At 44.2% G+C, this 24614-nt stretch overlaps 1 protein-coding gene across 1 annotated transcript in view; it reads right to left on the bottom strand.

Moving 5' to 3' along the window:
• The window catches only part of LOC124595108 (SAM and SH3 domain-containing protein 1-like), a 427338-nt gene that overhangs the window by 110248 nt on the left and 292476 nt on the right, over window positions 1-24614 (bottom strand). Inside the window, exon 4 of the mRNA XM_047133709.1 lies at window positions 11104-11264. Coding sequence (XP_046989665.1) covers window positions 11104-11264 — 161 coding nt within the window. The remainder of the gene's footprint in view (window positions 1-11103; window positions 11265-24614) is intronic.

Raw genomic sequence — 24614 nt, 5'->3', positions numbered from 1 at the left:
AGACTGCGTCTTAGTAACTGATTCTAGGTTTTACTCTGATATTATTCTAATCCGTTTTGTGACCCACAGAATTTGATTTTTCGGCGATGCCAACCTACAGGGCTGCACAGACCGTAAATATCATTCGCATTTCAAACGTTAGTTCTGAACATTTCTCGTTTTTGTTTCTGATATTTAGTTTCGCGCAGAAATCACTGTGCCCACCTGAGGCACACAGAATTACAGTACAAACATCAAGAACAGCTTTTACTAAAAAAAAAAATCTGAGGTTTCGAACACATTCGCTCTCTTTTTGAAAGATTGTGATTACTTCAGCTGTGGTGGTCTACAGAAAGTAGCAATTAGGCCACGCATTATATCAGTGTTCCATTAGGTACAAGACAGTCAAGGCTGTATATCTGATGCTACTGGTTCGCACAGGGCTCCGCGACGTAATCATAGCCGAGAGAGAATGAGGGAATGTTTTAACTTGGCACCCCCATTCTGAAACGAGTGCGGAATTACAAACCTCTGTTCACCGGATTGAGAAACAAACGGAAGCGAGCCGGCTGGACGTCTTAACAACGGGTGACACTGACGGATAGCGCAGCCCGTATTATGCGCATCGGGAGTGCCTTTGACATCTCATTCAACACGTGCACCAATAAATCAGGGCGGGGAAGAGCATCGCGATCAATGCGGCGCTGCGGGCAGTCAGACAGATTGAGGAGCAGAAAGCCGCCAACAAAAGACACAAATCCGCGCTTGACATCCAATCTGGCACTTCTCTACAATACTACCAAACTGTCTAAAATCGTGCATAGCGCCGGAGGTACTGATGAAAGAGAAGCAAAAAGTTTCAAAATTTCCTGTTTCAGCTTGAATGCGTAATACTTACGAAAGACAGGTATAAATCTAAACTGTTTGTCTGGTGTAACTATATGAGGATTTTGACGTTCGAGAGAATCTGTACAATGTCAACTGAGTAATACTGCAGTGTACGCTAATGACCACGAAGTGTCTCACGTAGGAGGACCACATTTTTTTCAACCTCCGACAGGTAGCGAAATGGAAACCATAGTGAACAATCAAATGTTTTATTGGTAACATTTAGCTCACCTTCCAGCTACTTCTCTACACAATCTCCGTTCCGACTTAGAGATTTTTCGTAGCGTGGGTATCAGTTTCCCATTACCCTCATCATAGAAGGCAGCCGCCTGTGATTTTCGGCAGTTCCCTAAATTGATATGCAGTTCGTTGTGTGTGCAAGATGGTTTCCTCATAGGCAGCGGTTAACGTAAACGAAGATATGAAAATCGGAGGGAGCAAAGTCGGGCTATTTGGTGGGTGATCCAACACTCCTGATGAAAAACGTTGCAGGAGCGCCTTCCCTGGACCTGCAGTATGCGGCCGACGTCATGAAGAAGGAAACGCATGACAGTTAGGTTATATGGGCTGCACGGAATTAGGAGAAACCCCTCAGCAGGACTTTTCTTGGCGGATGACAGTATTTCCTAGGCATCTTTGCGTGTGTACTTTTCGCTCAGAACTGAAAAATTGGATGAGATGATGATGGTTGGTTTGTCGGGTGCTGAACTGCACTGTCATCAGAGCCCGTACAAAGTCCAAATTTTTACGCAGTCCAATTTTTTTCACAGTCCAGTCTAGCCACTGTCACGAATGATGATGATGATGGTGATGACGAAATGATAAGGACAACACAAACATCCAGTCCCCGAGCAAAGAAAATACCCAATCCGTAAAGTTGGATGTGTTGTGATAGACAGTCATGCTGGAGACTCTCCGTAACAAATGGCTCTGAGCACTATGGGACTTAGCTTCAGAGGTCATCAGTCCCCTAGAACTTCGAACTACTTAAACCTAATTAACCTAAGGACATCACACACATCCATGCCCGAGGCAGGATTCGAACCTGCGACCGTAGCAGTCGCGCGGTTCCGGACTGAAGGGCCTAGAACCGCTCAGCCACCCTGCCGGCCACTCCGTAACACACCAGTGCAAAGCTTTACCAGTTTTTCACTGTGGTTTTTATTTCGCGACCAATCGAAGGTTGAAAAAAAAATAGTCCTCGTACAAATTATTTATGTTATGAAGCACGACAATCTCTTAATAATCGTGAGAAACTGGCAAATGAACATTCAGATTATCATGAAGTAGATAACGTATTCTACAGTTAATAATTTGAGACGGAGGTTTGTACATCACATAAAGGATTCATAATGCTCCTTAAACGTCACACAGTGAGAACGAAGGAAAGACGGCTAAAGCATAACGTATTATTGACATCACCGTTACTAGGGATGGAGCACTAGCTTGTATTGTTCAAGTATCGGCTGTGTACATATTGAAGAAATTATCCAATCATTTGTCTGAAGCGGTTCGGTCAATCCTCGGAAAACTCCAGACCGAATGACAGGACGGAGGATTAAACTTGGCTTTTCTGGGACACGAGTCCAGAGCAAAAACCACAGTCCCAAGACGTGCATAACGTTGAGAAATGACATCGTTTCCATTAGGCTGTAATTTTGAAACAGTACTATATTAAGCACTATTCACTAGCATGGTGCTTTGCTCATTCTCATATGCAAAACAGATGTGGATACATCATATTTCCTTTCCGGGCACACTTATGCACTTCTGACGTATGTATATGCATGTGTGGATTCCAATTCCGAGCTCAGGTACATTGACGACCGTGCTATACATAACTGTGCATGAGTAGCGAATTTTGTTTCATACAACTTACGGGAATGGTCTGTATACATCTACTACGCACTGGAAAATGAGCGTAGCTCGAAAATAGCTAGCAGTGCTTCATAAAGTAAAAGGTAAAGTCTGTGGGGCTCAACCCGTGAATGGGCTTCTGGCCTGACTACTGCAGGTGGAGTACAGCCCTTCGTTCGCCGCCGCGCTATGTGCAGGAGGGCTGCGAGGCCATCGTCTTTTAGACCCTCAAGAAAGATTTCTGGTACTCTGTTCGATAGCAGGCCAAGTGGATCTGAGACGGCTCTGGAGAGAATGGAACAAGAAAGAATCCCCGGGATCTCCAAGGTCGGAGTCTAGCACTACCTGCTAGACCACCACAGCCACCTTAATAAAATACTATTTTAAAACAGTGCCCCGGTGGAATCCATGTCAAACTTCGTATTTATCGTAGCTGTGGTGTCCACTCAGAAGAAGTCATCGACGTTTGTAGTTGTTTCCTATTCCGACGTTTTTCTCTGGAGGATCTATTTGTAGTTAAAATAGTAACGAATAATTCATTTCGTTTGTGGCAGTAATACGAAATTCACCGTATCTCACTGTCTATACATACTGCAGATCGCATAACTGGCACAGTACCACGTTTGAAGCTGGATTCACGAAACTAGAAAATCGTTCCACTGTTGGAAAAGCGCTGACATTTCAGAAATTTTGTTGTTAGGTATACATCTCAAATAATATCTCTGACTGCGTTTTCTCGATACATAGAGGTTAAACAAATTTTCCATTTGCAAAGTCTTGTACAGGCTGTTCAATTTCACTTCGGACAGCAGTAACCCTTCTAAAGTAAACGTTAAGTTAATATTTTCTGTAAACAAGTTCTTGCGATTTTTTTAAGGATCAAAGTTACCGTAATTTAATAAAAGCACACGATTCTGAGATTCGTAGTTGAAAAATTACTGAAAACAAAATTTTCAAAATTCAAAATGAAGTTAAGATTGTATAGCTCAAGATTGTGTAGTTTGAGGCGGTATTTGTGCGGCATTTTTAGAACTAAAATTTAATGTAATTTTAATCCTGTTTCATATTTTACCGCAAAACACAATTTTAAATGAAATGAAAACTATACCATATTGTTCAGCATGTGATTAAATGGAAAGCTGCAGGAAAAATAAGTAGTAAATAGAAACAGCGGCAACAACCATGAATCATGACAAGGTCGCTTTCGATCATCTGCTGATTATGTTTCACGGTGGTCCATTGCTACCTAAACGCAGAGTGAACTTAAACAATTATTATCTAATTATTTTTGTCACATTTCAGACAAGGGGCTCCATGAAACTTAAAACTGTAATCAATATGTAATAAACGGAGGTTCAGGCCTATGTATAATGGATCTTAATGAGACCTGTTTATGCTTCATACATGATTAAAAGATTTTTTAAAATTATATTAACTATTGTTATGCTGTTGTTCTATACCTTCAACAACAACAGACATACAGGTTCAAAATGAGTCGTAGTTCGTTGAAATCCGATTTAAGGTTCTTGAGTTAGACTGCAGACAATTTGTCGCGTTCCGTGAATAACGCTAACTTCACCGAATTTTATCTTGAAAACTTGTAAGCAGTTATGAGAAATTTTGTCAAAGTTGCTTTATTTCACAGTAGCTAACACATGTGAAAAAATATTAATGATTTAAAAACATACGAGGTCACTTTTCTCGTATTTCGACGACTTGAAATGGAATAGCCTGTACATGAACTTCTCTACAGACTAAACCCAAGTGGTTACTTTAGTTCTGTTGGTCTTCCGATAGCTAATTCGTAATTACGAAAAGGCAAAGAATATTGGCAATCTTTGACTGTGTACACAGTCTATACGCAGGTTGGTTTAAACCTCGCAGTGTTTCACAAACGACGTCCTACTGAAGATGGCGTGTTTTCTTTCTTTCTTTTTTTTTCCCGACCTACGGAACCACTTACCCAGTCAGATGTACAGTGCTATGTAGTTTAATTTTTAACTATGTAATTTGGCACTTTTCACATACACAGTGAACAACAGGGTTGAAATATGCTTTTAAGTACATAAATAAATTTAGGACCAACCGTGAATCAACTACTTACCCGTCCCCCATACAAAAAATGGTTCAAATGGCTCTGAGCTCTATGGGACGTAGCTGCTGAGGTCATCAGTCCCCTAGAACTTAGAACTACTTAAACCTAACTAACCTAAGGACATCACACACATCCATGCCCGAGGCAGGATTCGAACCTGCGACCGTAGCGGTCGCGCGGTTCCAGACTGTAGCGCCTAGAACCGCTCGTCCACCCCAGCCGGCCCGTCCCCCTTACACCGCGAGCCTTTGGACGCACAAAATCACATACAAACACAAACATTGAAGCGTACTCATCACTATAACTGACTACTGTGATGGTTTTTCTACTGTCACAGTTACTGTATTTCTGGTAGACCTTTTGCAATTTAAAAACTGTTATTCATGTATGGGCGGTGTTCTGTTCTAGAATAGCGTCCAGCCAACTACAAACCGAATCAGATAACAAAGATTATAAAGGTTTATATAGTGACGGAAAATTATTTCAGTTCCCTTCGTCTGCCTGAAGAGTAAAAAAATAATAAAAGAAGTGAATACCTATTAACACGTGCCGTGCGGATTCATAAGTGAAAGTGTGCAACTACCTATGCTATTTAAGCACCAGTTAATTGCTTTACACAGGGATACATTCTTCTAACACATGTGCCTTGTTACTTGCAGCTGCTGAAAGAGAGAAGCAGGGAAGCATCGAAAGACAAGTCTTAAAGTGGCCTTTGTGCCGGCATATCAACATGGTTAGGTCTGTCATCTCCCGGAGAAACCGTGAGTAATGCTAATTGCTATTCTCAGCTGTTTTGAATTTTTAACATCTCTAAACTGGACATGTTTATCTATCTCTGTCCAAATGTTTGTTTTACTGCAGTTACACGGCTAGCGATGTAAATAACAATCTGATATGCATTTAAATGACCGCGGCATCAGTTCCGTGAATGTTAATTGTCTGTGTCTCGAAGCTGTATTTTATTCATGCATTAAATTTTATGTATTCTCCTACACGGTATGTAGAGGCGTTTTGAATACATAAGTGTCCGCAATGACGGGTGTTTGAATACATTTAGTGTCTCCTAACAGCAGCTGTCCTAAGGCACATATATTATCGTAAAACTCGGTAATAAACGCTTAAAAGAGCTATATCCGTGCGTAAATCAGACGATGTCATCGTATTTCAAGATTACTTGTGGTGAGTAAAATCCTTAAAATTTTAACCATTGCCTGAGAGCAATTTCCGATTGATGTTTCTTTTTTTTCCTTTATGCGTGAGATACAGAATGACATGACTCTTTCCAATCACAGGTTTCTTTTAGTAACAAAAACAATGGAATACTGTCCGGATAAATTGAAGAAAGATGTACTTCAAGTATCACTTTAAAGACACTTTGCAACAAACATGTACTATTGGGTTTAGCCGATAAGCCCATGCACACAGTCGTGCACACTTCCAGGATAAGTTTCAAAAGGAGTCGCAGAAATGATGGAAAAAAACGAACACAATTTAAAGAAGTTGAAACAAGCACCTCTGAAGCCAAAATTACAGTAAATTCATATTTTCGTTTCTAAACACATACACAAACGAAAGTTGTCAGGCGATGAATGTGGTAACACTCTCGCCCCGTATTTGTTTTCCTCTTAATTTCATTTCTATCATTCATTACGAATCGTGTCTCAACTTTCCTTCGCGACGGCACAGACAAGATGGCATTCTGAGTATTTTTGAGAACCACCACAACAATGCAAAATCTTTTACATTTAAAGAGATTCAGAAATATTTGACATAAAACTCACTTACAGAAGGTTTTTTATTTCACTGAACGTTTTCACATCCGTTCAAACATGCGAATAACACAGTTTTATTGTTTCTTAAGTATGAAATTCATCCCACTTTTTATCTTTTGATATAACGTAATGGAAAGCATCCTAATCTCCCAGCCAGCTTTCAAATAATCAAAAATGGCTCTGAGCATTATGGGACTTAACAGCTGTGGTCATCAGTCCCCTAGAACTTAGAACTACTTAAACGTAACTAACCTAAGGACATCACACACATCCATGCCCGAGGCAGGATTCGAACCTGCGACCGTAGCGGTCGCGCGGTTCCGGACTGCGCGCCTAGAACCGCGAGACCACCGCGGCCGGCTTCAAATAATCCCTCCCAATGACAGTACCGAGGACTGAACTAACGTCTTCAGTGTGCAAGTCAGACACGCTGATCGTTCAGCTACGGAGGCACAGGATTTTAAGCTCTATGTCACTGCTCTTAACCAAACATGTAACATTGTCAATGTGCTGTCATTTTCAACTGAAAACTCCTTGGTTTCCTGATTGTAGGTGCCAAATAAGAAACGAAGTGGATCTCTATATGGCTAATGTCGAAATATTTTCTCTAAGAATGGAGTCCATTGTAAGTTTATTTTCAATGCGATAGAGAGAGACAGACCTTTATGGAGAGCGCATATTGGACTTCTGATTCCTCTTTAGGTTTACTGTTAGCTCGTCGTACGCTCGCTTAGGCAAATGCCTGGATACATCCTCTTTCGGCTTAAAAAGCCAATATGCGAACAGTAAAGATGTATTGGACAGGGCTCATTTGGTGCCTAGATGGATAACATACTTGAATTGTCTTCTAACTAACTGTCTATGGAAACACACCTTTTCTTTCAATCGTTACTTTCCGCTCACCGTTGTAGAGCAACGCGAGGACTACTTCCACACGTACCCCATGTCCAGCTCTGGGTCATCGCGGATGTAGCTCCGTTCCGCTGTTACTTGAAAATTTTTATGCAGTCCACGTTTCTTTCTCTGCCCCGACCTTCATAACAAGTTTTTCATGCATTCCTTATACAAGGTGCTCCAAGTGGCTTAATGCAGCAAAGAACAGTCTATCTTTGATAGTCTAACCTGCAGCCATGTCCATATTCGCAGAGCAATCAAGCTTCCAAGGATTCAACGCCCCTTCTCTTAACATCGAAAGCAAAGTAATTGTGATGACAAAGGCTTACCGTCCCACCCCATCAATGACTGAGTGTTTTCCCTCTTTGCATGAATCGTCTTCCCGTTTTCGCAGTGTCTGTGAAAAGAATTGGTTTTGATAAGACTGAGGATTGGGCAATGTTTTCTGCCCACATGTACTATTTCCGGCAGGTGACTCCACCAGTGTGCTGTGCACCACATTTTACTTGACTGCATTTCATGTTCTAAGAAGATGGCAACAGTTTTTAACGATTTGTCCTGTGTTTCAAATTACAATGACACGAGTGTGGAAAAAGTTGTAAGGTTTCTCATATTGTCCGAACTGCTGCCAACATTATTAGGTAGGTAAGTTTAATGTATCTCCATATGGTTAGATCATACTTTTTACTCAGTGCGTACGTCAGCAACGATTATATGAATCGTAGTTTTACAATTTTAACTGAGTCTCAGTTTCTCTTTAAAGATATATTTTTCAACTGAGACTCGTGTTCTTATTTAAGCACTGAGAGCTGTTAAACAGCACTTACTTGTTCTCACAGTGGCTGTCTCTTTCCCAGTTTTTATTAGTGGTCGGCCAACCACATGTAGCACAGAGTTACTTTTAGTTCTTTTTTCAGCCATTTCTCGTTTTATTCAATATTTTATGTCATGAGTACGTGAAACATGGCGAGGCAGTCAACCGGGAAGATTTGAGGACTGGCTGGTTGCTGTGATGGGGAATTATGGGAATGGGGGACTTGACCTTGAGCATGGAGACAAGTGGAAGTTTTAGTAACCAAGGAGCGTTGGTCAAATACGCAGCTTGCGTTTGATGCACAGGCGAATTACAAAAACTTGTATAGTTTTGTTGGAGTTCAACGCACTTTACGTCGATAGCTTATTTTATCTCCACGGACTTCCGTGTCATCTTCCAACGCTACCATCCCATAGGGGAGAAACTGCTAGCACTACAGAGAAAACATTTGGTAGAGTAAAACAAAAGTCAGACCCAAGAGAACACTGATCGTGTACGTGAGGCTTTGCGATGAGTTCAGTGAATATCGCCTAGACGACACAGCACAGAACCCTCAGTCTCTGCCAGCAGGATGGTACAGCCAGCGATACAACTGCTGTGTCAATGGATTTGGTTGGACTCGCGTTCACTGGTCGTCTCATAAGTAAAAAATGGCGACTTCCGTGGCATCTTCAGTCACTGGACTTACTGACTCCAGACTTTTTTTTGTTTTTCCAGTAGTACCTCAAGTCCAATACTTGCCAGGAAAACTACACAAGAACCAAAGATTATTCGAAGGAGCGAATTCACCAAGAAATAAATTACATTCTGTTGGAGATGCCACTCAACGCCGTGGGCCGATTCACTCCCCCCCCCCCCCCCCCATTTTGATTATGAATGCGAAACCAACGACGCCAGCTGAGTGATGACTTATTCAAGATATGATAACGTCCAAGATAAAATTTCCACTCACGTACACAAGAACCGTGCCAAAAAAATTAAATTTTGTTTAAATCTCCAGTTTGTGCGAAATTTTTTAATCTTCCCATTTGACTGCCCCATCCCGTAATTTTATTCAAGCGTAAGGAAAGAATAGTAAGTAAGTCGTGTGGCTAGGGCCTCCCGTCGGGTAGACCGTTCGCCGGGTGCAAGTCTTTCGATTTGACGCCACTTCGGCGACGTGCGCGTCGATGGGGGTGAAATGGTGACGATTAGGATAACACAACACCCACTCTCTGAGCGGAAAAAGTCTCCGACCCAGCCGGAAATCGAACCCGAACTGACCCACTCAGCTACCGGGGGCTGACAAAGGAAAGGATATGAATGTTCGTTTAGATATGCACAACCCCATGTTTGATTTTTATTATCCATATCACTCTACTGATAAGCAACCACGACACGTGTTGTCATAGCTAGACTGTCTTTCAAGCCGCTGATGTGTGACTATGGACGTCCCAGTAAGAATGCTTATGAGTAAAAACTTCACTTACACTTAACATTTCGTTTAGATTCTGCGAGGAACACGATAATCATGCCGTTGACCGCCCTGTAACCAATGCCAGAGCCTTCAGTGTCACGTGTTCCTGTTTGATTATGTAAATCACCTTCCCCGATGCGATGTGTAACTTAACGATGCCTTCACTTACTGGTCATGTAAGCATAGTGATGATACGAGGAGCGTTCAATATGTAATGCAATACATTTTTTGTGAAAACAGGTTGGTTTTAGGTAGGATTCCAACACACCGTATTATTCCTCATACTTTTGGCTAAAAACGCAATTTTTGAACACAGTCTCCGTTTAACGTGACGGCCTTGGAAGGCCTGTATGCACGCATAGTACCATTCAAATAGTCGACGTCGAAGCCAACGTCTTGCTGCATCAGTAACCTCCCCACCATCCACGTACTGCTTCCCGCCGAGCGCTTCCTTCGTTGAGGCAAACAGATGAAAGGCGAAAGATGAGAGATGGTCATTTGTTGCTCTTTATGACCTTCTGTTGGGCGGCGAGGAACTGAGCGGGCGCACACTTTGAGTACCCCTCCTGGTGGACGAGTGTGTCAGCACTACCAACAGGGACGCCCAGCTGAGCAGCGAGATGTTTGTGATCTGTCCATCACCTCGAATGCGAGTGTCCGCACCGTTCCATCATTTTAGGGGTCAAAGTTGTAAGCGGCCGACCAGCACGTGGGAGATAGGACAGGTTTGCTCGATCTTGTTACAATGATGGCAGAATCCTCGCCCAGCGACTCACCGTGCCTTCGTTCACTGCCAGGTCTCCGTAATCTGCAATCGTCTGTGAATTATCTGCGATGCTCAGTGACAGTTCTCTGCCTTGTACGCACCTGCGTTACAGACGCCACTTTGAAGACTACGTATGGCACCGCCCCTGGAACTTCAAGAAACTAAAGGCGCTGAAGTGGGAATATTCCACTGTGTCCCACAACATATTTCGCATTTTTTCAAGCGGAACTGGTCAAGAAAAAAAATTGTTGCATTACTTATTGAACGTCGCTCATAAACTAGGGCATTTCGTAAAAGCTACAGTGCCTAATTTGTAATGGCTACAGTTACAAGAGTGCCTTTATTATGGATGCCATCATAAGGCACATCGTGTCCACGAAAAGGTAAATCTTTATAGGCCTTGTTCTGGTGTAGACAGCACTTTCTGCTGACGACGAGGCTAGCGCCAAAAGAAGGCAAAGAGAAGAGACGATGTACGGATGTCACATGGAGTGAAGCCACTTACGCGCTACATCGAATCACCTGTTAGGAATTAGCACATTAGTGTAGGATTGACGGAAGCGGCGAGAGGTGTAGACTTACCCTCTGTTCTCGCTGTTGGCGGGCGCGCGCATGCCGCGGAGAGCAGCCGCCGGAGGCGCCGGGCGTCGAAGCCTTGTCCTTGCGGTGGGCCGTCTTCAGGCCGCGAAGGAACCGCGAAAAGCTCGTCTTCTTCTTGCCGCTCTGCTGCTGCTGGTTCGCATCTGAAACACAACGACCTGTGTGAGAAGACAGAAAAAGTAGAGGTGGGCGAGACGGGCCAACGCCAAGGACATAGGCGAAGTGAAAATGGTTCAAATGGCTCTGAGGAAGCCGAACGGTTCTATGCCCTTCAGTCTGGAAATGCGAGACCGCTACGGTCGCAGGTTCGAATCCTGCCTCGGGCATGGATGTGTGTGATGTCCTTAGGTTAGTTAGGTTTAAGTAGTTCTAAGTTCTAGGGGACTGATGACCTCAGATGTTAAGTCCCATAGTGTTTAGAGCCTTTTGAACCATTTTTTATGGCGTAGACAGACATGACCACCCACCTGATGTAACAAGAAAACGTAATTCATCGGACCAGGCGACACGTTTTCACTCATCCAAGGTCCAATGTCCGCGATCTTGTGCCCACTGCCGTCACAACTGACGTTGTTGTTAAGTCAACGCAGGAAAATGCAAGAGCCGTATGCTGCAGAGCACCATGTTCAAATTGTGTAGGCTCAAAGGTATTCTGCGAATCGTGTACTTATACCAGCACTACTCTGTCGTCACTTATGCCACAGGTAGCCGTCTGTCTTGCTTTACAAAGCGAGCAAGCCTCCTACTTCTACATTCTGTGATGAGCCGTGGACACCCAACATCTTGTTGTCTATTCGTCGCTTCACCATTTTTCAACCACTATCCGTTGTTGCTCATGACAGTAGCACGCAAATACCTGACCAGCTTCTCCATTTCCAAGAGGCTTGTTTCCAGGCCATGGGCCATACCAGTCGGCCACTTGTGTCAGTGGATATCCTGTTTTAAGGTCTGTATCATCGCTGCAATCATTCCCCAGTCGTCAAGCTATGCATATTCAGGGCGATTCAGCTGCCCCTGTCTATAGGTTTTATGCAGCCTGCAATGTGTTCAAAAATCACGTGCAAGATTTTAATGATCTCTCGCTTGCTATGCACAAACTATTAGTTCTATAGAAAATATGAAGAGGACCTTTTTGTAGGAAATTTAGTGTTTGATACAGTTCCCCACAGTCGTTTAATGAACAAACTAAGAGCATATGGACTATCAGACCAATTGTGTTATTGGATTGAAGAGTTCCTAGATAACAGAACGCAGCTTGCCATTCTCAAAGGAGAGAAGTCTTCCGAAGTAAGAGTGATTTCAGGCGTGCCGCAGGGGAGTGTCGTAGAACCGTTGCTATTCACAATATACATAAATGACCTTGAGGATAACATCGGAAGTTCACTGAGGCTTTTTGCGGATGATGCTGTGGTATATCGAGAGGTTGTAACAATGGAAAATTGTACTGAAATGCAGGAGGATCTGCAGCGAATTGATGCATGGTGCAGGGATGATTTAAAATGGAATGATCATATAAAGTTGATCGTCGGTAAAGCAGATGCCAGACTGAGATTCATTGGAAGAATCCTAAGGAAATGCAAGCCGAAAACAAAGAAAGTAGGTTACAGTACACTTGTTCGCCCACTGCTTGAATATTGCGCACCAGTGTGGGATCCGTACCAGATAGGGTTGATAGAAGAGATAGAGAAGATCCAACGGAGAGCAGCGCGCTTCGTTACAGGATTGTTTAGTAATGGCGAAAGCGTTACGGACATGATAGATAAACTCCAGTGGAAGACTCTGCAGGAGAGACGCTCAGTAGCTCGGTAAGGGCTTTTGTTGAAGTTTCGAGAACATAGCTACACCGAGGAGTCAAGCAGCGTATTGTTCCCTCCTACGTATATCTCGCGAAGAGACCATGAGGACAAAATCAGAGAGATTAGAGCCCACACAGAGGCATATCGACAATCTTTCTTTCCACGAACAATACGAGACTGGAATAGAAGGGAGAACCGATAGAGGTACTCAAAGTACCCTCAGCCACACACCGTCAGGTGGCTTGCGGAGTATGGATGTAGATGTAGATGTATTGGTATAAGTTTTCGCTACAGGCTATAGTTTTCGAATTATTCCAGAAAAACGTACAAACGTGACCTTCAAACGCGTTTTTCTTGAATAACTCGTAAATCATGGTCTCCAGCGAAAACGTATCCCAGTGCAAATTAAACGACATTAAATTTTCTACAAAAATGTCCTGTTCATTTTTTTCTGTGGGACTAAGAGTCTGCGCGCAATGAGCGAGACGACATGAAAATCTTGCACGTGGTGTTTTAAGGCGTTGCAGGCTCCATAAAACTGAGCAGTAGGGGCAGGTGAATCACCCACCATAATTTTCTCACTGCGTGATGGGCCCGCAACGTCACCAAGCGCTGTCTGGTAATGGGTGGAGGTCGTAGTGTTTTCTGACATCAGTGTATCATTCTTACTATACTAGAGCAATTGATAAAAAATTATAACCAAGGCTTATAGGTTTCACTGATTACAATTTTTATAAGTATCAATATGGTCGAAAACCTCATTCGACTTTTTGTCGTATTTAAAATATTAGAGAAATGTTACACAAGAGGGTTGTAGGCTCACAGTTATTGTGTAAGTTATTCTACACTACTAGCCATTAAAATTGCTACACAAAGAAGAAATGCAGATGATAAACGGGTATTCATTGGACATATATATTATACTAGAACTGACATGTGATTACATTTTCACGCAATTTGGGTGCATGGATCCTGAGAAATCAGTACCCAGAACAACCACCTCTGGTCGTAATAACGGCCTTGATACGCCTGGGCATTGAGTCAAACACAGCTTGGATGGCGTGTACAGGTACAGCTGCCCATGCAGCTTCAACACGATACCGCAGTTCATCAAGAGTAGTGACTGGCGTATTGTGACGAGCCAGATGCTCGGCCACCATTGACCAGACGTTTTCAGTTGGTGAGAGATCTGAAGAATGTGCTGGCCAGGGCAGCAGTCGAAGATTTTCTGTATACAGAAAGGCCCGTACAGGAACTGCAACAAGCGGTCGTGCATTATCCTGCTGAAATGTAGGGTTTCGCAGGGATCGAATGAAGGGTAGAGCCACGGGTCGTATCACATCTGAAATGTAACGACCACTGTTCAAAGTGCCGTCCATGCAAACAAGAAGTAACCGAGACGTGTAACCAATACCATCACGCCGGATGATACGCCAGTATGGCGATGACGATTACACGCTTCCAATGTGCGTTCACCGCGATGTCGCCAAACACGGGTGCGACCATCACGATGCTGTAAACAGAACCTGGATTCATCCGGAAAAATGACGTTTTGCCATTTGTGCACCCAGGTTCGTTGTTGAGTACACCATCGCAGGCGCTCCTGATGCAGCGTCAAGGGTAACCGTAGCCATGGTCTCCGAGCTGATAGTCCATGCTGCTGCAAACGTCGTCGAACTGTTCGTGCAGATGGTTGTTGTCTTTCAAACGTCCCCATCTGTTGACTCGGGGATCGAGACGTGGCTGCACGACCCGTTACAGCCATGCGGACAAGATGCCTGTCATCTCGACTGTTAGTGATACGAGGCCGTTGGGATCCAGCACGGCGTTCCGTATTACCCTCCTGCACCCACCGATTCCATATTCTATTAACAGTCATTGGATCTCGACCAACGCGAGCAGCAATGTCGCGATACGATAAACCGCAATCGCGATAGGCTACAATCCGACCTTTAACAAAGTCGGTAACGTGATGGTACGCATTTCTCCTCCTTACACGAGGCATCACAACAACGTTTCACCAGGCAACGTCGGTCAACTGCTGTTTGTGTATGAGAAATCGGTTGGAAACTTTCCTGATGTCAGCACTTTCTAGGTGTCGCCACCGGCGCCAACCTTGTATGAATGCTCTGAAAATATAATCATTTGCATATCACAGGATCTTCGTCCTGTTGGTTAAATTTCGCTTGTGTAGTACGTCATCTTCGTAGTGTAGAAATATTAACGGCCTGTAGTGTATATAGGTTCGGTGCACATGAAATAATAGGATGTCGTCAGGCAGTACTGGTTTCGTTGCCGTTAGTAAATATGAAATATAGAGGAGTTGTTACTGCTGAGGAAGGGATTTTTCGCTATCCAGACTCATTTGCTAACGACGTGGCGAAGTGAGGAAAAAGAACACAGAGAAGATCACGCAGCAGTGCGGTCCAGGGCGGAGGTGTGTGACACAGCCCCGCCCTCGCAGGACTCTGCGGTGACGTCAGCGGCGCGCGGGCGAGCGATATTCTGGTCCGGCGAGGGTCGCCGTGGCCGGGGAGACGGCTGGTCGTTAGTTACTTTCACCCTCCCGCGCTCAGCGAGGGCAGAAAGCTGTTTAAAGGTAAATTATTGCGTCGCCGTAAGAAAGGCCGCGGCGCGTGGTGTATGTATGCAAATGCCGGCCCGCGGGGCGTGCTGTCCGCGCCGCCGATGACGTAGAAAACAAATATATGCATGGGGAGGGATCGCGGGGCGGACGCTCGCAGTATTAGTGGCGGCTAATTTATTTGCCCTCGTCACGGCTTATAATCGAGTTGCTCTTTTTTTTTTTTGACGCGCCGCACAGCTCACAAGTGACGGCGGTGCAACTCGCACGCACTTCCCCGGGGATTGTAGCAGGGAGACAAGTTTAGAACAGCCAGCGAGGCGCAAGCGCCCAAAAAGTGCGCGTCGGTGACGAAGCGCACAAGATGAGAACGCTTCTCTGCTACACTCGCTCGCAAAATAAAACGGGGAGTTTTAGTTTGATGCAACGGGACGCAGAAACTTGTCAGACGACGTCGATGAAAATTAGTTCCCTCAGGCTACACAACGATGCAGTCAACTGCATGAATGCTGATCACTGACCTTCACTGTTACCTCGTGTCAAGCACATCTGGTGAGCCTTCACCCACGGACACACAGCCATGCTCAATGGAGAGACATAGGTAAACATTATGTTTGCAATATGAATCTGAGCACGTGGCGTAAATCAGCACTGAGGACAAACAACGCCTTTTCGGGTACAGCTAGGAGTGATGTACACGCCAGGGAAATGTTCGTTGAAGTAGTGCTATTCTTAATGCAATAGTTCTCGTCATGAAGATCCATTTGTCCCTAATCGAATCAGTGACAGTAGTGGCTCTGAGCACTATGGGACTCAACATCCGAGGTCCTCAGTCCCGTAGACTTAGAACTACTTAAACCTAAGGACATCACACACATCCATGCCCGAGACAGGATTCGAACCTGCGACCGTGGAAGCAGCACGGTTCCGGACTGGAGCGTCGAGAACCGCTCGGCCACCGCGGCCGGCAGTGACGGTAGTGGAAGTGGTATCGGATACAGATTAATCATTTCGGCGATGATATCTTCCATGTAAAATCTGAAGGTGACATAGCTCCATGTACTGGTGTTCGAGGTACACCAGTCTCAATAGTATGTCATCGGCAGTCATTAAAATTTACGTTTCGCGGCAGACAAAAATTGTTAGGAAGATACCTCAAGCATACAACGGTTCTGGTAGCCAGACATTCAGCACCTATTACTAAAGCTGCTCGCAATAAACCAGGTAATAATGACTGCTGCAACTACATATTGCCATCTGTCATGTAGTTATCCGACCTATTAGGTTGTCACGGTAACTGGCACGAAAAGTCGTTTCTGTTGAGCAGCGAATTTATTAAGCAGGACAGAAATGGTCGCCCCGCAGATGGAAATAAAGTTCATAAATTGGCAATAAGACAACACAGATACTTAGAAATTTCCATGGAAAGATGCGCCCATTTTCAAATTTTGTATTTTAATAAAAACCATATATTTTTATTTGTATTTCTGATTTTTACATTTTACATTTTAACATATTTTGTAACGTAAATAGTATAGTAAACTTAAAGCAACATAGTTTTAACTACATTCTTAATGTCGGATGTGTACACACAATAGCAAGCTTCTATAACGAAATAATATTTCCATTAGATTTACAAGGAATAGATACGAGCAAATATTATAACACTCGGAATTGTTCGTTATCGAAACACTGTATTTGAACTGCGTGTTTCATTGTAGCCATTATTATATTTCATCACAGTATGCTTTAAATGAGTTTAGGTAGTACTTATTAATAACAATTAGAGAAAAGATACCATGGTGATTTTAATGCTTCAGATGTTCTTCATAGTCTCCCCCAGTCCTTATTTTAAGTACAATGTACAGAACGTTCATTCTATGCGAAACTATCAGAAAAGTCCTTGTTTGTGATGATGTTCAACGCTCACCTGATATTAGCACCATCTTCGGACTTGGCAAAGCATCAAAAGCCCGTTCGGTACTTTCTTGTTTTGTGGTAAGTTCGTATTAATAACGCTACGTCTTATCACTCATAATGATTTTATCCAGAAAAGAATTGTCCGCTTTTTGCATTTCAATTAAGTCGCGACAGGCGTCCACTAGTTGTCACTTTTGTTCGAAAGTTACGGTGTTTGGGACAAACTTTCCAAGCACTTTTCTCTTCTTCAAAATATTCTGGGAAATGTCTTGAACACTTCATTATGATATGTTACCCCACTGCGGTTTGTGACACAACAACGTTGACACACTAATGCCGCACGCCCCCTTCTTAACACTGCAAATTCACAACTGACTGGTCGAATGCACATCTGTTGTTCACAGCTGCCAATCCAAGATGCCGCTGACGTCGCTTATACGGCAGGAATAAAATCAGTGTCTGTACTTTTACGAAGAAAACGCAAGCTTATTTGCATTTCCATGTCACCGTTCTGTCGTGCATAAATATTTTTTGATCAACAGAATGGACTTTTCTTGCCAGTTAGACCTGGAGCTACGACCTAAACACAACCTAACAGCCGGCCGTTGTGGCCGAGCGGTTCTAGGCGCGTCAGTCCGGAACCGCGCTGCTGCTACGGTCGCAGGTTCGAATCCTGCCTCGGGCATGGATGTGTGTGCTGTCCCTAGGTTAGTTAGGTTTAAGTAGTTCTAAGTCTAGGGGACTGATGACCTCAGATGTCAAGTCCCATAGTGCTCAGAGCCATTTGAACAACCTAACAGTGCGAATAACTGCATGACAGATATTTCGTTCGAGCAATTACTATATTTTACTGTAATACGTTTCAAATTGGTTTTGGTAATTTTATTAAGTAGACTGTTTAAGTATGTAAGTGGACAGGTTGTGACTACCAACTGGATAACGCCCTATATTGTAAAGCAGACATCGCTACACTGCCCCGTCAGCGGGAGAAGTTACACACGGGACGACAGTATAAGCTGACGTGATCTGTGTGTCGACCGTTGGCGTTTTATGCATAATAATTTTTGCTAAGCTGAATGGATTTTCTAGGCTAGTAACGCGGTGACATATACACAGACTAATAGCTCCGTCAATTACACTACAGAGGGCAGTGTTTAATACTCTAGCTGTTGCTATTGGCGTTTTAAACATTATAAATGTAATAGTAGATTGGAAGGCCCAGTATGACGTTTTCGTGTAGACTGTTACTTTTTTCTATTTACAGACGCGCTACTTATGGCTTTTTATCGTTTTTTATTCCGGGTCACGTGAGGAATGGTGGGTGGAGCATTCCTTTTGTTATGCTAACATTTGCTTCCTAGTCAGGAGCTCGTGAGAGGAACCAGTCACTATCACACTGCGGTTCCGTGCTCTGGCTCCTCTCGTTATCTGTGCAACAAGTCATTTTATATGGCATTTAACGTTGTTTTTATGTTAGTTTTTACGATGGATAAGTGTTTGTTATACATTACCCATCATAAACGTTATATAATTCAGAGCGTTCTCCTGAGGATGGTCTTATGTATCGAAACCGGTAACCAAAATTAAAATTTATTGCCATATGGACAATTTTTTATTAAAAGATTAACTACAGGTACGACCGCTGTTGTTCATTATGAGGTTAAAAATGATTACTTTACAGTTTTGCACTAACTACTCATTTCACATCATCTTGAATGACTGATCGACAGTGGCAAAAGATTATTAAAGTGGTTTCTCAAAACTTCGTTCAACCAATCGTGACATCTTTGATAAATAATGCATCTGTTGTGATAATACTTTTTCTCTCGTAATACTGCACACTCACACACAATTCGGAAGATAGTAATAATTAACGCGGCAAGTTCCGCCATACCAGAGTTATATATTCCAAACTGAAGCATCATGTTTGGCTTTTTTGTGAATATAGTGAACAAAACTGGACCGCAAACGATCTCGGTAGAATTGTAACCTTCAAACGTTCATGATACAACCATCTACAGTGACAAAAGTAGTGCTTCAGTTTTTATGTGAATGACTTGTATCTGAAAGTATTTGCAGTGCATCAGTTAACACAAACGGTCCCATTTGTTGTTTTGGTATCAATTCATCTGTGTCGGGCGGGACACTGCGTCACTGCGACCTTGTGGGGTGACCCACGTAACACAGACTCTACTAATCCACTATGACACCCACAACTTTATTCACTGTCATACACAGCATTTATAATTCCTTTTAATGCATCCAAGTTCCGACAAATCCTGGAAAGACGATTGAAGTGATGGAGTTCTTGTTAAAGTTTGCCGTGAAATTAGATGCTAAAACAGGTGTCAGTGCTCTAAATGTAGCTCACACTGGCGGCACAGCTTCATTGCCACCTCAACATGCAATAAAGGGGCACAAATTGTGCCTTTATATAGTCATAAACTCTTCGTCTCTTTCAGTGTACTGTTTCATTCCAAATATTGTCATACCCGCATTTTTCTTTTCAAGAGTCCTCGACTGCTTCCATGTTTTACATAATTCCGTTTTAAAAACTAGCTCGTCCTATGAAGAGGCAACGATATCTGGCCTTACAATAAAGTACGTACGTATAAGTGGCACGGTCGTTTGACTTTTTTTTATGATACAAAGTGATCTTGATATTGAACAATTTATTACTAACACTGAGTTTATCATGTCTAGAGTTTATAAAAGTCACTACGTCGATCTCCATTCAGAGTTCACATTATTCACAGTTTGGCTGTAGTTAGCCACTCCCCTTTAATATTCCGTTCGGTGGCTGTAAAGGAAAATATTCTGATTCACGTTGAACAATATTAATAATAAAATAAATACTTCACGCCCCTATTTGCGCCAACTTTTTCCGCGCTCGAAACTCGTACTAGCTCACTCCATGAGCAGACCCCACAGACTGACTGCTTACGCTACATTTCTGCAGGAACCAAAAGCTCTCCTCTGCCCCGCTCCCCCCAGCTGACAGGATGTCGCCTGGTCAGCTGTGATCGTAGGTCCAGCAGAGATGGGTAACGGCAGGTTTCGATACATCATAGCGCTATCGATATCTGAACCATTACATAGTGTCTTCGCGTAAACTGTCACTTGTCAGAAATTTTGTTTTTGATATGTAGAACTGTTTGTGAAATATGTCATGCGGGACATCCACTACATCTGGAAGCCTCGGTATGTGTATACTGATTTTTTTCCCTTTGTTTGGTTCCTCGTGTTTCCAAAGCAGTTTACTTCGAAACACACATCAAAATAAGGAAAGGGCAGAAGCTCCCGCTTCTTCCATCCGCGTGATGTGGCCGATCTGTGCGCCCGAGTGCTTCGCTCCCCTCCCGCAGGGCCTGCCCAGGCCCGTCCGATATCCGCCGCTGGGAAATCACATCCGGCCACCGCCAGTCTCCCATCGGATAATCTATATTTTAATGAAGAGGCGGAGCTCACGCTCGTTGCTCTTACGAGCACCACAGAACAAAGAGTCCAGCCGACGAACCTTCTTCACTTGGCTTCAGCTCCCCGGAGACATATCCGAGCCTTTCGATTCCCTATGATACTGCTTACCGGTATTTTATTACGTTGCAGATATGGGTACCGATATAGGTTGATGAATTATCATACATATTGCAGTTTGGAAAACGCTTTCACTTCGAAAAATACACTCCTGGAAATGGAAAAAAGAACACATTGACACCGGTGTGTCAGACCCACCATACTTGCTCCGGACACTGCGAGAGGGCTGTACAAGCAATGATCACACGCACGGCACAGCGGACACACCAGGAACCGCGGTGTTGGCCGTCGAATGGCGCTAGCTGCGCAGCATCTGTGCACCGCCGCCGTCAGTGTCAGCCAGTTTGCCGTGGCATACGGAGCTCCATCGCAGTCTTTAACACTGGTAGCATGCCGCGACAGCGTGGACGTGAACCGTATGTGCAGTTGACGGACTTTGAGCGAGGGCGTATAGTGGGCATGCGGGAGGCCGGGTAGACGTACCGCCGAATTGCTCAACACGTGGGGCGTGAGGTCTCCACAGTACATCGATGTTGTCGCCAGTGGTCGGCGGAAGGTGCACGTGCCCGTCGACCTGGGACCGGACCGCAGCGACGCACGGATGCACGCCAAGACCGTAGGATCCTACGCAGTGCCGTAGGGGACCGCACCGCCACTTCCCAGCAAATTAGGGACACTGTTGCTCCTGGGGTATCGGCTAGGACCATTCGCAACCGTCTCCATGAAGCTGGGCTACGGTCCCGCACACCGTTAGGCCGCCTTCCGCTCACGCCCCAACATCGTGCAGCCCGCCTCCAGTGGTGTCGCGACAGGCGTGAATGGAGGGACGAATGGAGACGTGTCGTCTTCAACGATGAGAGTCGCTTCTGCCTTGGTGCGAATGATGGTCGTATGCGTGTTTGGCGCCGTGCAGGTGAGCGCCACAATCAGGACTGCATACGACCGAGGCACACAGGGCCAACACCCGGCATCATGGTGTGGGGAGCGATCTCCTACACTGGCCGTACACCACTGGTGATCGTCGAGGGGACACTGAATAGGGCACGGTACATCCAAACCGTCATCGAACCCATCGTTCTACCATTCCTAGACCGGCAAGGGAACTTGCTGTTCCAACAGGACAATGCACGTCCGCATGTATCCCGTGCCACCCAACGTGCTCTAGAAGGTGTAAGTCAACTACCCTGGCCAGCAAGATCTCCGGATCTGTCCCCCATTGAGCATGTTTGGGACTGGATGAAGCGTCGTCTCACGCGGTCTGCACGTCCAGCACGAACGCTGGTCCAACTGAGGCGCCAGGTGGAAATGGCATGGCAAGCCGTTCCACAGGACTACATCCAGCATCTCTACGATCGTCTCCATGGGAGAATAGCAGCCTGCATTGCTTCGAAAGTTGGATATACACTGTACTAGTGCCGACATTGTGCATGCTCTGTTGCCTGTGTCTATGTGCCTGTGGTTCTGTCAGTGTGATCATGTGATGTATCTGATCCCAGGAATGTGTCAATAAAGTTTCCCCTTCCTGGGACAATGAATTCACGGTGTTCTTATTTCAATTTCCAGGAGTGTACGTCACATATCTGCAATGACCATTAAGAGGTCTGCGAAATGCTTATCAGTTTAACCAAATTATCACAAACCGTAAAAAAAGTTATACGTCAATTGCCTTAACGTTGCCAGGCAAATGTAATTACTTCACGTTTCCATATTTTACTAATTGTGTTTGCTGTTATTACAGAACTAATCTTCGAGCATTCGGATGACCTGCCTGTAGCCAGAAATCTCAGTTATTCCTTATCCTCTCTCATAAATGTGTTTTGCTTTCATTTTATATCGTATTAACATTCATAGCTCGTCGTGTGATGCAGGACTCATCTGAAAATAATTTATGAAATCTTTCGGGTCCATGGCAGTCAGTAAATTAACATGACCAGTCGCTTCATTCATTTCATCCCTCTCTGATCCATTCACTCTTTATCGTTGTTTTCTGTGGCTTGGTAACCGTAGCTAATGTAACTGCAGCATACGATTCCTTTGGGTGTTCGACATCTTAAACTGATGGTGCGACGTCACTTCAACATATTGAATGTTTGAGGAACTGATACTGTCAGTAAATGCTGAACCTGTGCACCCTCTGTGCTGCAGCACGAAGCTAGAGGAGCTAAAACAAAATGGAATGGCCCACTGATGCAGTTGTAATGAAGGGGAACAACTATGCAACAATACCTGTTGGGTTGGTGGACGTGTACTGCATTAGTGCAGCATCAAGTGACACAGAGGCGCAGAAAGTGTGGTCAGATAAGTCTGAACGACGAAGACCGAAGTGGCAGACTGTCTCTCTGTTAAGATCCGGGAACCGCAAGGAAAGTAGTAGACCGTAGTATTACACTCGAGGCAGCTGTGCAAGAAGTTAAAATCAGCTTTTAACGTATTATAAGACATTTTCAACATTTCAAAGGCCGCCCACTTGATTCTGGGATTGCTCGCACTTCTTCCAAAAGGCCGTCATCTGGGGGCGACAACTACGTATAGCGTTGCAGCTGTGTCAGGCTCATCCAGATGAGTTCGTCAGCTACCTGTTCACCATGGACGAATGCTGAGTGTACCAATGTGACCCCGAGACAAAGGAGCAAAGGAAGCACTGGAAACATGCGAATTCACTACCGGCGAAAAAGGTGAGCAACCGACCATCATCGGGCAAGGTGCTGCTGACTGTATTTTGAGACTGTGGTGGTGCAGCATTAATAGATTGTTCTCTTAAGGGTCAAACCGGCACAGGAGCATACTTCCGTAATCCTCTGACGATGTTACGCGAGGCCGTGAACACGAAGCATCGCGAAAACCTATCCGGGTGCGTTTTTGTTTCACGACAACTTCGCTGCTCATTATGTACAGCAGTTAGTCACTCATTATGCTTGTCTATTATGATGATTTTTGGCTGAGGGCGCTAAACAGTTGTTTCCTTGGGCTACCACATTTTGCCTCACCCAAACCTGTCTTTCCTTGTACGAAGTTCTACAACCAAGGGCTCCACCAAGTCATCTGTCGTTGGGAAAAGTGTGTCGTACTGAAAGTAAATATGTAGAGAAGGACTATCATCATCGCCATATTTCAAGTTCTTAGCGACATTTCTGATAGTTGAAACTTCATAACTATCCCTTGTGATCAGTTATTTCTTAGAAATACTTAAGCATACAGCCATCAATATCAGGAACATAATCCACAGCAGCGCATTTCAGGGGTCGAGCTGCCATCATCTGGATGTCTCAGTTAATCCTTCACTGTAGGATTAACTTAGACAACTTGAAGGTGGAAGCAGTGGCTGTATGTTAAAATATTTATACAACCACTACCTCCAGGCCTCAAGACTGACAATATTAGAAATCAGTTATTCTTCCCATGATCGATCTGTGAATGGAATGGGAACTAAATTTAATAGACGGTACTATCAAATGTACCTTTGCATGACATTCTTATTTGTTGTAGACGAAGATGCATGACAAGTGATTTTCTTGCCGCGCATTGTGTTAAAGCCAACCATCTTCGTAAGTGCTTTGCTCTCTTGTATCACAGATAGCATGAAAATGGCATAAAATACGCGTCATTCTGGAGCAGTGAGTGCCTCGAAGGCGGCGCGGAGCGTGCGCTCGGCGCCTCGG

The sequence above is a fragment of the Schistocerca americana genome, chromosome 1, assembly GCF_021461395.2.
Source record: "Schistocerca americana isolate TAMUIC-IGC-003095 chromosome 1, iqSchAmer2.1, whole genome shotgun sequence".
Lineage (NCBI taxonomy): Eukaryota > Metazoa > Arthropoda > Insecta > Orthoptera > Acrididae > Schistocerca > Schistocerca americana.
The sequence above is the reverse complement of the archived record's forward strand: the minus strand, read 5'-3'. Positions and strand labels throughout refer to the sequence as shown.